Source organism: Mesocricetus auratus, unplaced genomic scaffold (assembly GCF_017639785.1).
Source record: "Mesocricetus auratus isolate SY011 unplaced genomic scaffold, BCM_Maur_2.0 Super-Scaffold_6730, whole genome shotgun sequence".
Lineage (NCBI taxonomy): Eukaryota > Metazoa > Chordata > Mammalia > Rodentia > Cricetidae > Mesocricetus > Mesocricetus auratus.
In genome coordinates, this window is record NW_024429184.1 from 59,986,733 (window position 1) to 60,001,844 (window position 15,112).

The 15,112-nt window shown below is 40.9% G+C and overlaps 1 protein-coding gene across 1 annotated transcript; it reads left to right on the forward strand.

Moving 5' to 3' along the window:
• Window positions 1-2,988: 2,988 nt before the first annotated feature.
• Eloc (elongin C) lies at window positions 2,989-5,618 on the forward strand. Its single transcript, XM_040741410.1, has 2 exons — window positions 2,989-3,132; window positions 3,855-5,618. Exons 1-2 carry the CDS (start codon window positions 3,033-3,035, stop codon window positions 4,043-4,045), a joined length of 291 nt encoding a protein of 96 aa, XP_040597344.1. The 5' UTR covers window positions 2,989-3,032; the 3' UTR covers window positions 4,046-5,618.
• The last annotated feature ends 9,494 nt before the right edge of the window (window positions 5,619-15,112 follow it).

Here is a 15,112-nt window from a genome sequence, read left to right on the forward strand (position 1 = left end):
TGTAGGGGAGTGGGGGACTGGGATTAACCTGAGGGAGGGAATAAGAATTGTAATGTCAAATCTACCAGGCTTTAAATTGTGGGAGATTTATTTTTAAAGAAAATGATCTATCTGAAAGGTAATTACCATAAGATGGCTTGGGGGTTAAGAACACCAGCTTTTGTTCCTGAAGACCTGAGTTCAATTCCCAGGACACAGCCATCTATAACTTCAGTTCCAGGGGATCCAGTAACCTCTTCTGGTTTCTAAGGGTATCAGGCATGCACCTGGTGCACAGACATACATGCAGGCATAACACCTGTGCACAAAAAATAAAAATAATAAAATCCTTTAGGCATACAGCTGTTTTGTTTGGCGTGGTCAAAAGAGGGTGTTGGATCCTGTGTAACTAGTGTTACAGTTGTGGGTGCTAGGGATTGAACCTGACTCTTAGAAGTGCATTCAGTGCTCCTACTGTTGAATCATCTCCAGCACCCCACTCCCAAGATTTTTTTGGTTTGGTTTGGTTTTGGTTTTTCAAGACAGGGTCTCTATGTGTAGCCATGGCTGTCCTGGAACTGTTCTATAGACTGGGCTGGCCTTGAACTCAGATCTGCCTACCTCGGCCTTTCTGAGATCAAAGGTGTGTGTTACCACTGCCTGACCCAACTTTTTATTTAACCTTTCATTGTTAAATTTAGAGCTTATAGTGCCCTGTGTGCAAAAGGGCATGAAAGAAAGTAAAATACACGTGCATATTGTCTAATTAGGGAGCAAGCCTTACTCCTTACCTCCTTCCATTCCAAACAAGCATTTGCTTGGTGCATATGCAGGATAGTTTTCTGTATCCCTCTTCCCAGTTCTTTGACATGAAGGAAGGCACATAGAATGTTGGTCTCAGAAGCTGACATGACTCAGTGTCCATTATTAAGAATGGTTGAAATGTTAAGACTGAAGTCAGTCTCCTGCTTGATTCTGTGTAAAGTTCATTCTGTTGTCAAGGCCTAGAAACAGCCCACCTTGAGTAAGCTTAAAGTAGTTAGAGGCCCGTTGTTAGCTGCTTAGTATGATCATCGCTGAAGAGGTGTTACATCATTAACCTTGCAGAGGCTGTCGCCTGAATGAGACAGCGCGGAAGATACCAGACTGCGTCTTCCTTTGAGGCTTTGGCCATATGACTTCTTCTTCTGCTTTGCAGCAGCCACGGTATCGCCCTGTGGAGGAAAACGCCTACATTGGTTTATATATCGTTGAAAAACAGCGTACTCTGAAACCAGAGTTCTGATCTTCAGCCTTCCAGAGAGGTTTTGAATATAGTATATGTCATCGCCGCTGAACCCTGGTGATATAATATACCGAATATTATTGAGTCGATATCGTCGCCTAGCGCCCCAGATACGGTACCAGTTCCGCTTCGTCGCCAGAATGATATTGGCGGCGCCCCGCTCTATGACTACTGAATCAAATCCAGAAATCGCACGATTTGCAGTAAATTTACTATCACGAGTCAGCCGCTGAGTGATGTCGCGATGTCTATTTATCTTTCCAGTATCCAGCATATCGAGAGAGCATGCAAGTGTCGCTACAGACGGACCATAAAGCTTCATAGTTATAAGAGATTGACGCTTTCCCACTGGCTAAGAGCTTGATTCAGGCAGACAAGACTTGTCTTTTTTTATAACAAAAAGGCCACCAATCTGGCAGTGCAGAGGTGATCATCAAGATCCAGCACTCGAAATCTCGACTCAAAAGCCAAAAATTACGTTACTTTACACCAAATCAGATATATATTAGAAATTTTGCTTTTTATTACATATATATGGCGGTGCTAACGAAGGTCCAGATTAGAACGCTTTTTCGACGATGATTAGGAAAGACTTCCTTTACAGGATCCAAGCAGATATACGATCATGGTCATTATGTTACTGATATGTCTTATCGATGCAAGGTGGCTGAACATACAAATCTAATCCGTGAAAGATAACTATTCATGGTAACGAATAGAGGCTTTTTATATCTATAAAGAGGCTCCTATGTTGGAAAGTAAAGGTATTTATACTAAACTAAGAGATTCTATCATATATGTTTCTATTTTAACAGTATATCCATATCCTTACGATATAAAATGTATCAGAGACTATTATAGTGTTAGATCTACAGATCTTCGTTGATTACTATGTTCACATATTCTATTGTCCTCTGTAGAAATCTCACTTTGATTATGCTGATATTGAGCAATGCTTATAAACCTTTTATCTTCCTGAGCTCTGTCTTAAGAGAAGAACATATTTAGGTATCAGCCATAGTGTTCTTAATGTGAATCAATCGATGCATCTTGCATCTGATCTGGAAATCATCATCAAAAGAACTGACTACCATTTATTTTTATTGATGGCAGACATGGTGCTGAGAGTTCTATATCCAGATTAGCAGACAGCAGGAAGAGACTGACCACTCAGCCTGACTTGAGCTTCAGAGACCTCAAAGTCTCCCTCCCATCCTGCAGTAAGACACTTCCTCATCCAACAAGGCCACACCTCCTAATAGTGCCACTACCATTTTATTCAAACTGCCACAGATGCTTTCATTTATTGGTAACAATAAGACTAATTATAAAAGATGTGTGAGAAAAGGCCTTAGTATTTATAAGTATATATCTCATTATTATTAATTGTTACGTATTTGTGTATTTTATCCTGAGCAGAAAACTAGTGGAGCCAGCAGAGTGGCAAGAGTCAGTGGTAGAGTAGCATCTACACCCACTCCTCACATGCTAAGAACATGTCCCAGATAACCTGTTTACTTATATTTATTTTTGGTTGTTTGAAACCGGATTTCTCTGTTTCTCTGGAGGCTGTCCTGGAACTAGCTCAGGCTGGTCTTGAACTCAGAGATCCACCTGCCTCTGCCTCCCAAGTGCTAGGATTAAAGGTGTGTGCCACCCACCACCACCCAGCAACCTGTTATTTTTAATACATTGTATGATTAGAATTTACTGCTTTGTTTCAGATGGAGAGGAGAAATCCTATGGGGGCTGTGAAGGTCCTGACGCCATGTATGTCAAGTTAATATCTTCTGATGGCCATGAATTTATTGTAAAAAGAGAACATGCGTTAACATCAGGAACAATAAAGGCCATGTTGAGTGGACCAGGTAGGTAATGCAGTGTTTTTCTTCATATATCCTTAATACATGAATTACAGCATTTGAAGAAGGCAGGTGCAGTGGTGCATGCCTCTCGTCCCAGCCACTTGAGAGGCTTGAGGTTTGGGAGGACTGCTTCTAGCCTAGGAGTTTAGACCAGCCTGGGCAGCATAACGAGACACTGGGGACATAAAGCCAGGTACCTGTTATCCTAGCTAACACTGCGGGAAAAGGAAGAATACAAACAGCCAATTCTGGCCTCGAAATCGAACACACACCGCATGGTTGTGCAGAGAGGGGAAGGAAGAAGCTTGCGCCATTGCATTACATTATGTTGAGAAGATTTTCCATTTTCTGTTTTGGAGGTTTTTTTTGTTTTGTTTTTGTTTTTTGTTTTTTTTTTGGTTTTTGGAGACAGGGTTTCTCTGTGGCTTTGGAGGCTGGAACTAGATCTTGTAGACCAGGCTGGCCTCGAACTCAGAGATCCGCCAGCCTCTGCCTCCCAAGTGCTGGGGTTAAAGGCGTGCACCACCAACGCCCGGCCCTTGGAGTTCTTTCTATGTGTATGTGTCTAGTATCTTGCTGTTTCTGTCCTAGAGACCTTGTTTACCATAATTTAACCGAAAGACCCTACCTTTCTGAGGTAGTTGAAGTTAAGATTCCCTTGAACAAGAGGCACACACTGTGCAGGCCATAACATATATAATATAACATGCCATTTTGTTTTTCAGGGCAGTTTGCTGAGAATGAAACCAATGAGGTCAATTTTAGAGAGATCCCTTCGCATGTGCTATCGAAAGTGTGCATGTATTTCACCTACAAGGTTCGCTACACTAACAGCTCCACCGAGATTCCTGAATTCCCAATTGCACCTGAAATTGCACTGGAACTGCTGATGGCTGCAAACTTCCTAGATTGTTAAATAAAATAAATTATAATAAACTGTTAATTTTTCAGTATTTAATACCTGTAGTTCAGTTAGTAATTTTTTCACATATAGCATGTTGCTTGTATGAAATTGAACTCAAAGTTAATTGCTGAGCAGATTCCTTCTGTCATTTGCATAGCAGAGTTGAAATTTGTTTGCTACATCAACAAAGGGCGTTCACAAGCCAAGAAATAAACAAGTAATGCCAGTTTGTAGGTGGTTTGCTTTCTCCTTTAAAATTCTATGTAATATAGCCGGGTGGTGGTGGCGGCACATGCTTTTAATTAATCCCAGCACTGGGAGGATCTATGAATTCTAGGCCATCCTGCTCTATAGAGCGAGTTCCAGGACAGGCTGCAAAGGTACAGAGAAACCCTGTCTTGGAAAAAAATCAATACAGCAAATCCTGGGATGTAAGGTGAATACAGGGCGAAGTATTTTTATGTTTTCAGTGTTTTTAAGAACCAGTCCTGATCTTAACAGCCACGGAGCATTACTAAAGTTATTGAAATAATTACCTGGAAAACATGTTTATAACTTAGCCAAGCCTTCATTTTGTAACTCAAAAAATAAGAGTTGAAATTTCTTAATGTCTTTTTTGATAAACTGCAGTGTTGTTTAATTGTACCTTGTGTTTTGTTTATTGCTACAATTTAAGAACTTTATTTAAAAACAATTTTGGAAGATTACTAGGTGCAAGTTTTGGAATAGTAACTGTTTACACTAGCCATCTAGTCAAGTAAATGATGATTTAAGAATCCCTGTGCATTGTGTGCATTTCAACAGTCCAAAGCATGATTTCACTGACCTCTGGCTCCCTTACATTTTTATTCTTCATGGTCCCTTGGGATTACCTTGTATGTGTTGAAATGTGTCCTGCTACATTTCATGATTTTGTTCTAATCATAGAATTATAGTTTTCCTGCTCTGTTGGAATGTTGTAAAATAAGGACTGAGCAATTAGTTAAACCCCATGGTGCACTTAGACAGCTACCCTCCACTTTCATGTTCCAGTCAATCATACTAAAAGCTGTGGGGCTTCTGAAGTCACTCAGGATGTTATCATTCAGCCTTTATACTAAGATAGAACATCTTAGGTGAAGGGGCCAGCTCTAGAACAATCTGTCCTAGGACTAATACAGATTAATTCTGGTAGCTACAGAAATCTAAAGACAACTGATCCTCTTAAACCTGCAAGTTGTGCTTTCCAGCATATTGGAAACATTAAATGGAAACTGGTTATCTTTAGCAATGTTTCAAGGCATACTGATACATAGTTTAGTTCTGGGCTGGGGGTATTTAGAACTCAGTGGTAGTGCTATCATGACAATGCTCTCCAGATAATCTCTCTAGTTAACATGGATTTGCTCTTTATATCAGATAGCTATAATCAAAGGCCAAAAGATGGATTTCAAAAGGCAATAGCTAGAAATAAAGTTTAGCTTGGACCAGTATTTCCAGAAGTAACCTTCAGAGCATCAGAATAGCAACACACTAGACCAATTTGTACATGATGCAGCAAATGGCACTTGGTGTGTTAATAAAGTTAATATTGACTGAAAAGGTATGAACACTTGTTTACTCTTTTTTAGCTTTGTCTCCTATACATGAAAGGCTTAACTCTGTCAGGATGTCTTGCCGTGTGATCAAATTGTTTGGTTCAATTTAAGGTAGTTTCATATAGAATCAAGATGTTTTCTGATACTTGGTATTATACTTTTCAAGTTATGTGTAAAGTTTCCCATACTTTTTCTGTGTAGAAAATACTATAAAATTTATATATTAATTCTGGAGCCTGAAGATTAGTGACATCAAATTGAGTTTATATGCATCAAGTTTCATGAAGCGCTCTTGTGCGTGGATGGTTAGTGGACATATGTTAAGTGAAATTAAATTGCTGTCAAAGGCTTGATGTGTTTCAAGTGAATTCCGTTTAAATAGGAAGTTTCTTACAAATGAACAAGGTTTGAATATATCCGATTAGCAGTGCTAAAATGAGCTGTGTGGGGCTGGTGAGGACTCAGTTAAGAGCACTTGCTCTTGTAGAGAACCTGTTACAGCATGCGGGTCACACCTGCCTGTAGCTCCAGGTCCAAGGGTTCTGACATCCTCAGCGGCACCTGCACGTAACTAACACACAGGGTGCAAGGAGGCACACAGACATTTCAGTTGTCATCAGCTCTGGTACTCAAGATGTTGACTTCTGTGTGTACAATTATTTGCTATAAATTTGGGGTAGTACTAAGCTGATATTTGTGTTAAGATTGTATCTTCCTATTCTAAAACTATTTTGGTGATCTAGTTTTTAGAAGTCTATCTTGTGTTGATGCCATGCAACCTTGAACCAAATCCAAAGTTCTCCATTATTATATTTACAACCTTGTGTGTGTGGGGGATGAGTGTGTGTGTGTAGTCTTTTAAAAATATTTTTTATGTGAGTGTTTTGCTACATGTGTGCCTGTGATGGTTGGAAGCCACGCTGTGGGTGCTAGGAATGGAACCTAGATCCTCTACAAGAGCATCTCCTGTTCTTTACCACTGATCTATTGTTCCAGCCTCAAATGTGTGTTGTATAGGAAACAGGTTCTAGGTTCTCCAGGCTCTCTTAAGATGTGTTTATTGCTGGTTGGTGGTGGTGCACAGCTTTAATCCCAGCACTTGGGAGGCAGAGGCAGGTAGATCTCTGTGAGTTCAAGTCCAGCCTGGTCTACAAGAGCTAGTTCCAGGACAGCCTCCAAAACCACAGAGAACCGGTCTTGAAAAAAACAAAAATATTTATTAAGTATAGTGTTCTATTTGCAGGGGCCTCAGATCTCATTACAGGTGGTTGTGAGCCATCGTGTGGTTGCTCAGAATTGAACTCAGGACCTCTGGAAAACCAGCCAGTGCTCTTAACCATTGAGCCATCTCTCCAGCCCCCTAAAGATTTTTATTTTCAGGTGTGTGGGTGGGTGTGGGTGTCAGGTACCCTAGAGCTGGAGTTACAGGCAGTTGGGTCCAACCTAGGTGCTGGAAAGCCAATTCAGTTCCTCTGAGAGGATAGGAAACACTCTATTTTATTTTACTTTTTCTTGGTTTTTTTTTGGGGGGGGGGGAGGGTTTCCCTGTACTGTGTTTTGGATGCTGTCCTGGAACTCACTCTGTAGACCAGGCTGGCCTTGAACTCACAGAGATCCTCCACCACCACCCAGTTTTCGTTTTTTTGGTGTTTTTGTTTGTTTTTTTAGAAACAGGGTTTCTCTGTGGCTTTGGAAGCTGTCCTGGAACTAGCTCTTGTAGACCAGGCTGGTCTCACACTCAAAGAGATCCCCCTACCTCTGCCTCTCGAGTGCTGTGATTAATGGTGCGGGCCACCAACGCTGGGCTTCTTTCTCTAGGCTTTCTTGACAGTAATTTATTAGCCCTGCCTCAGAGCTTCCAAGGACCAGAAACTGTAGGTGTGCACCACTGTCCCCAGGTCTGCCACCCAATTTCTCCAATGAGGGTTTTTTTTTTTTTTTTTACCATAATAGGGTAACAAGAACTGTGAACTAAACAGAGCACATTACTGTTTGGTTGGGACTTTTTTGTTTATTTTTCCTAGTTTACGTATTAAATGTTACATCAGTACTGTATATACAAGGTTTTGTTTGTTTTGTAATGCTGGAGAATGAGCTTAAGGCTTCAAGCAAAGTCTCTGTGGTAGTTTTTTATTACCCACTATATAGAGATACTGTCCAGTTCTAGCTCTGATTCTCAGTAACTGTTAATGCAAAGGGAAATTTATGTTCTGTGATTTTATATCAGTATAATTAATATGAGGTCAACCTGGCATTTATTTTTAATACATGTATTTTCACCAAGTTAACATACGTAACTTCTTTATGTCTAGCTAAGGACAAAAGGGTGGATTTTTGGTCCCCCCCACGAGGACACAATTTTTAATGTCCTGTAAAAATGTCGGTTTACTTTCTCCACGTTCTCTAGTTTGAGTCCCTTCTTGTTACCTCTCCCTGTGATGCTTGGATCAAGCCCAATGCTTTGTGCTTAGTAGCAGCAAGCCCTCTACCACTGGGCTCCAACCCAGTGTTTTGTTTTATACTGTACTTATTATGGTGTATAAGACATGTATGGGGGCTAAGGATGGCATTGTAGAGTTGGTTCTCTCCTTCCATTACATGGGTCATTGGAACTGAACTCAGGTCGCCACGTTTGCAGGACAAATGCCTTTATTTGTTGAGCCTTCTTACTGATGGCTAAAGGGTTTTTGGTTTTTTTTGTTTGTTTTAGACTTTTTTTTTTCTTATTTGTGTATGTGTATACCATGTGTGTATAAATGCTCTCAAAGAACAGAAAAGGGTGTCAAATTCCCTGCGGCTGGAACTACACGTGCTTGTAAACTACCCATGTCGGTACTGGGAAACCAACTTGGATCATCATCTGGAAGGGCAGTAAGCACTCATAAGCCGCCTCTCCAACTCCCATTACTGCATTTTTGAATAGCTGGTGACAGGAAATGACTTTCCTTAATTTTTTCAGTAGTCAGATGGTTTTTATCCAAACTTAGCACATAAAGGTGGCGCTGGATCAGTGTGGTACATTGCTAGTGAAGTCAACACTGCTTTGTCATTATGCGACATTTCTGGGGAGATGTGTGTGAGCAGACATCTGTTCACCCCAGAGAAGGAAGCAGTGGCAGAGAACGTGCAAGGTCTTCAATAAAGTTACAGGAGCAGAAATGACTTCTGCATCACCAGAAATCTGTCCAGCGTTGGTGACAGTTCCTGAAAGCTGGAAATAAGGAGCACACTGCAGGAAGCTCAGCAGGCTCCATTGATCTCTGCTGCTTCTAAACAGCTTGCCTTGTCTGAGCATATCTCAGCCGTCAGTACTGCATATATATGTACATGTATATGTGTATATACTCATGCATGCTTGGGAATGGACGGACTGCTGAGTCTGGTCAGCTTTAGGGATTTTCTGAAACTATAGAGTTGTTTGCTTTTTAAACTTCCTGTAGGATCGAATGTTTCACCTTTAGAATATCTTGTTTCATCTTCTGTGAGCTTCCCTCCAAAGTGGATGGTTTTAATCACAGGATATTTCTACACAACATTATTGTAGCCAGAAACCTAGTACAAGAACATGTTGTAACACAGATCCAAATTTAGAATTGCAGGCCCAACCTTGGAAATAAAACTAAACAGATTGCATATGACTTCAAATATACCTTTCTGGTTTTGTGAAAACATTGATGAGTGGGCCATAAATTGTTCACTTTGGGGCAGTGGGAATACAGGGTCTCATTCTGCAGCCCAGGCTAACTTTGAACTTGATTTGATCATCCTGTTTTAGCCTCCCAAGTAAAGGGATTACAGACGTAATCCACAACACCCAGCTCAAATGCTTTATGAAACTTGTTTTACAATGCAGAATTTAAGTTTTGTTATTTTGCCCACAGTAGGTAGGGTTAACATATATTAGATTGTTTGCTTGTTTTTAACATCACGTCAGACTTCCTATTTTGGGCATAAAATTACTGCTTTTAACAGTAAAGATACCCCCAATGAGAATCCATTTCTAAACTTGTTACATGCTTAAGGAATAACTGTACTAGATAGAGTCAAAGGCTTAAAACTAATGAAACACTACAATTCAAATTTTTGCTTTTGAACACCATTTCCATAATGGTGATTTTGGTCCTCTTAAGAATTGGAAATACCCTTTACAATTGCCACAAACAACATAAAATACCTTGGGGTAATGCTAACCAAACAAGTGAAAGACCTGTATCGTAAGAACTTTGAATCTTTAAAGAAAGAAATTAAAGAAGCCCTCAGAAAATGGAAAGATCTCCCATGCTCTTGCATAGGTAGGATCAATGTAGTAAAAATGGCAATCCTGCCAAAAGCAATCTACAGATTCAATGCAATCCCCATTAAAATCCCAGCACAATTCTTCACAGACCTTGAAAGAACAATAATCAATTTTGTATGGAAAAACAAAATTCCCAAGATAGCTAAAACAACCCTGTTCAACAAGGCAACATCCGGAGGCATCGCCATCCCTGACCTCAAGCTCTATTATAGAGCTATAGTCCTGAAAACAGCTTGGTATTGGCACAAAAATAGACAGGTAGACCAATGGAATCGAATTGAAAATCCGGGTATTAACCCACACACGTACGAACATCTGATCTTTGACAAAGAAGCTAAAAATATACAATGGAATAAAGAAAGCATCTTCAACAAATGGTGCTGGCATAATTGGAGACTGGCATGTAGAAGAATGCAGATCGATCCATGTTTATCGCCATGCACAAAACTTAAGTCCAAATGGATCAAAGACCTCAACATAAATCCAGCCACACTGAACCTCTTAGAATAGAAAGTGGGTGGTACCCTTGAACGAATTGGTACAGGAGACAGCTTCCTGAACATAACACCAGTAGCACAGACAGTGAGATCAACAATTAATAAATGGGACCTACTGAAACTGAGAAGGTTCTGTAAGGCAAAGGACACAGCAAGACAAAAAGGCAGCCCACAGAATGGGAAAAAATATTCACTAATCCCACATCTGACAGAGGGCTGATCTCCAAAATTTACAAAGAACTCAAGAAGCAAGTCTCCAAAACATCAAAGGACCCAATTAAAAAGTGGGCTGCAGAACTAAATAGAGAGTTTTCAATAGAGGAGTCTAAAATGGCTGAGAGGCACTTGAGAAAGTGCTCAACATCCTTAGCCATCCGGGAAATGCAAATCAAAACAACTCTGAGATACCATCTCACTCCTGTCAGAATGGCTAAAATCAAAAACACCAATGACAATTTATGCTGGAGAGGATGTGGTGAAAGGGGGACACTCCTCCATTGCTGGTGGGAGTGCCAACTGGTTCAGCCACTTTGGAAATCAGTATGGAGATTCCTCAGAAAAATGGGAATAAACCTACCTCAAGACCCAGCAACTCCACTCTTAGGCATATATCCAAAATATGCCCATTCATACAACAAAGATGTCTGTTCCACTATGTTCATAGCAGCTTTATTTGTAATAGCCAGAATTTGGAAGCAACCTAGATGTCCCTCACCCGAAGAGTGGATAGAGAAAATGTGGTACATCTACACAATGGAGTACTATTCAGCAGAAAAAAGTAATGGAATCATGAGATTCGCAGGCAAATGGACGACACTAGAAGAAACCATCCTGAGTGAGGTAACCCAGTCACAAAAAGAGAAACATGGCATGTACTCTCTCATATATGGATTTTAGAGATAGATCTGGGGAGTGCCAGCCTACAATCCTATGGCCAGAGAGTCTGGGAAACATAAACTTCATTTAGTGGCTGATGGAAGAATAGGCAGACTCCCTTGGTTAAGTACTGAGCTGAACTCAAGAAAGCCAGTAACAGAGAGGGAGGACTGATGATCAAAGGGATTAAGACTGGGCTGGTTTAAGCCCCAGAAACAGCTGACCAGACAAAGGTTAACTCTTGAATCCCAGGCATCAGCCTGGGAATCCAGCATGGGACTGATCAAGACCCCCTGAATCTGGGTGTCAGTGAGGAGGCCTAGGTAATCTATTGAGCCTTGGGCAGCAGATCAGTACCCATCCCAAGTATACACACGGACTTTGGACTCCCATAGAACAATGTAAGGTGCACTCTCACCCTGAACTCTTGGGGAAGGGTCTAGGCCCTGCCCTATATGAAATGACAGACTATGGACACCCCCATGGAGGGCCTCACCCTCCCTGGGGGAATGATGGGATAGGGGGGGTTGGGGGGAGGGCACGGGAGGAGGGGAGGGAAAGGGAGAGGGACCTGGAACTGACTTGTGAAGCAACCTTGTCTCTTATCTAAATTTAAACTGGAAAATTAAAAAAAAAAAAAAGAATTGGAAATAGGAATGTTTGGTCTTTGAAGTAGTGTTTACCTCTTCCCTAGTATTTAACATAGTGGTAAGCATTCAGTGTGCTTATTGAATTGAAGTCACTAATATGCAAAGGCAGTATCTATTTTCTAATGAGTCCTTGAGGATTTATTGTTTTGTTTTGTTGTTGCTATTTTAGGCTTTGTTGTTTATTTTCCTTGATGTATTTAAGTGTTCACCTCTGTAAAGATGGGCTTGTAAAGACTAGGGTTGCTAGGCATTGGTGGCACACGCCTTTAATCCCAGCACTCAGGAGGCAGAGATCTCTCTGAGTTCAAGGTCAGCCTGTTCTACAGAGCTAGTTCCAGGACAGCCTCCAAAATAATACAGAGAAATCTTGTCTCAAAAACCCAAAAAAAAAAAAAAAAAAAAAGACTAGGGTTGTCTGTACATTATCTAGTCTCCCACTTTGCAGAAAATACTGGAGGGAATGAAAGCTATGTTATAGATTTTTTGATTACCCAACTAGATTCTTGTTTTGTTTTTTTAATATTTATTTATTACATATACAGTGTTCTGCCTACATGCCATAAGAGGGCACCAGATTTAATTGTAGATGGTTGTGAGCCACCATGTGGTTGCTGGGAATTGAACTCAGGACCTCTGGAAGAGCAGCCAGTGCTGTTAACCTCTGAGCCACCTCTCCAGCCCCCACAACTAGATTCTTGATTTTCCTCTGTGACAAATAATTAAATAGACATTTCATCAAAAAAGATAGCCAAATTATTCCAATGATAAATGAAATCATGCTCACATCTTTAGTCTTATGGAAATGCTAATAAAAATATAAAGAGTGGGCTGCTGGAGAGTTGGTTCAGAGGATAAGAGTGCTGCCTGCTCTTCCAGAGGTTCTGAGCTCAATTCCCAGCAACCACATGGTGGCTCACAACCATCTGTAATGAGATTTGGTGCCCTCTTCTGGCCTGTGGGCATACAGACATATGCTGTATACGTAATAAATAAATGTTTAAAAAATAAAATACAAAGAGTTCCCACTCCTGGGATAACCACGATAATAAATTACAGGATAGGTAAAAGTTGAAACCTTAAAATTGTTAGTGGCTGGTATGCTAGCTAACGCTCATAATCACAACATGTAGGGCTGAGGGAGGAGAGTGGCTTTGTATTTCAGGCCAATGTGAGTTACACACAGTTCTAGGCCAGCCTGACTAAAGTGAGCTCCTCCTCTTTTTAACTTGTTTTTAGGTTTTTGTTTGTTGTTTTTTGATCCAGGGTTTCTTTGTGTAATCCTGGCTGTCCTGGAACTAGCTCTATAGACCAGCCTGACCTCAAACCCAGAGATCCTCCTGCCTCTGCCTCCTGAGTGCTGAGGTTAAAAGCATGCGCCATCCCTGCCTGGCCTGTTTTTTAGTTTTTAAGGTATATGTGAACAGAGAGTATGCACCTATGAATTCAGGGGCCCAAGGAGGCCAGATAAAGATGTCAGTCAGAATCTTGGAACCAAAGTTACAGGTGATCGTGAGCTGCATGAAGTGGGTGTTGGAAACTGAAGCAACAAACATCCTTAGCAAGAATTTATTACATGTTCTTAACTAATGAGCCATCTCCTCCATCAGCAGCATAACACCTTCTAAGCACCAAAATGTGTTGTGTCTTCAGTAATAGGGTTTTACCATATAGTTACAATGGGCAACCCAAGGGCAACAGTGCCAGTGTTGTTTGGTGATTTTCACTTAATAACCCATGCTTTCCATGGGAAATACTGTTCATTCATGCTGAATACCTGTGTTCAAATTCCTTTTCAAAAATATAGCAAAAGCTGGGCAGTGGTGTCGCACACCTCTAATCCCAGTACTGGAGAGGCAGAGGCAGGTGGATATCCGGATCTCTGTGAGTTTGAGGCCTGCCTGGTCTACAGAGTGAGTTCTAGGACAGGCTCCAAAACTACACAGAGTAACCCTGTCTCAAAAAACTAAATTTGTGTGTGTGTGTGTGTGTGTGTGTGTGTGTGTGTAGGAAGAGGGAGAAAGAGAGAGTGTGTATAGGGAGAGGGAGAGGGAGAGGGAGAGAGAGAGAGAAAGAGAGAGAGAGAGAGAGAGAGAGAGAGAGAGACTGAGAGACTGAGAGAGAGAGACTGAGAGAGAGAGTTTTAAATTAGTTTACAAATTTGAGTGAGTTTCCAGAAGGATTTTTCTTACATCCTGGGTTTTGGCTCGCCCAATCCCCCTCCTCCTCTGTCCCAACTCCATCTCTTTACTCATGTAAAGCTTTAATTCTCAGTATCTCCCCTCTGCTTTCATATTATATGTTCCAATCTCTCCTCCCCGTCTCATGGCCTCTTCCTAGCTTCCTGACCTCTACAGACAGTCCAAAGTAAACATACAAACTCTAAAAGTTCAAAACTGGGATCCATTTGTGGGTGAGAATATGAGACTTAGTCATGCCGAAGTCATCTCGCTTAGTTTTTTCCATTCTCATGCAAATCATTTCATTTTTCTTTACACCTGGACATTTTCATTATCTGCTTATCAGTTGATGGACATTAGGTTGGTCCTATTTCCTAGCTCTCATGAAGAAAGCTGCGGTGAACACGGATGAGCAAGTGTTTCTGTAGGAGAGAGTCCTTTGGGTATATGCCCAGGAGTGGTATAGCTGGATCATATGGTAGACCTGTTTTTAGTTTTGTGAAGAATCTCCACACTGATTTCCATAGTGACTGCACCAATTTACACTCCCACCAACCTTGGATAAGCATTGGCATTTCCACACATCCTCCCAACCTTGGATAAGCATTGGCATTTCCACACATCCTCCCAACCTTGGATAAGCATTGGCATTTCCACACATCCTCCCAACATTTGCTATCCTTTGTTTTCTTGATGGTAGCTATTCTGACTGGGGTGGGATGGATCTCAAAGTAGTTTTAATCTGTATTTCCTGGATGGCTTAGGCTACTGAGTATTTTTAAAATGCTTATTAGCCATCTTTATGTCTTCTTTTGAGAGTTCTCTGTTTAATTCCATGGTCTACTTTTTAAAAATTAGATTTATTTGGTTTTATATGTATGAGTGTTTTACCTGTGTGTATGCTTGTACATCACATGCAAGCATGCTGCCTTCTGGGGACAGAAAAGATCATTGGATCCCCAAGAAACACAGTTCTAGATGACTTTTTTTAAATTATTTTTTTTA

Bases quoted from the DNA above. Each gene is read 5' to 3' on its own strand.
- Eloc (XM_040741410.1), top strand. From the start codon at position 3,033: ATGTATGTCAAGTTAATATCTTCTGATGGCCATGAATTTATTGTAAAA. The intron at 3,133-3,854 runs GTAGGTAATGCA...TTTGTTTTTCAG, and splicing joins GGCCATGTTGAGTGGACCAG to GGCAGTTTGCTGAGAATGAA.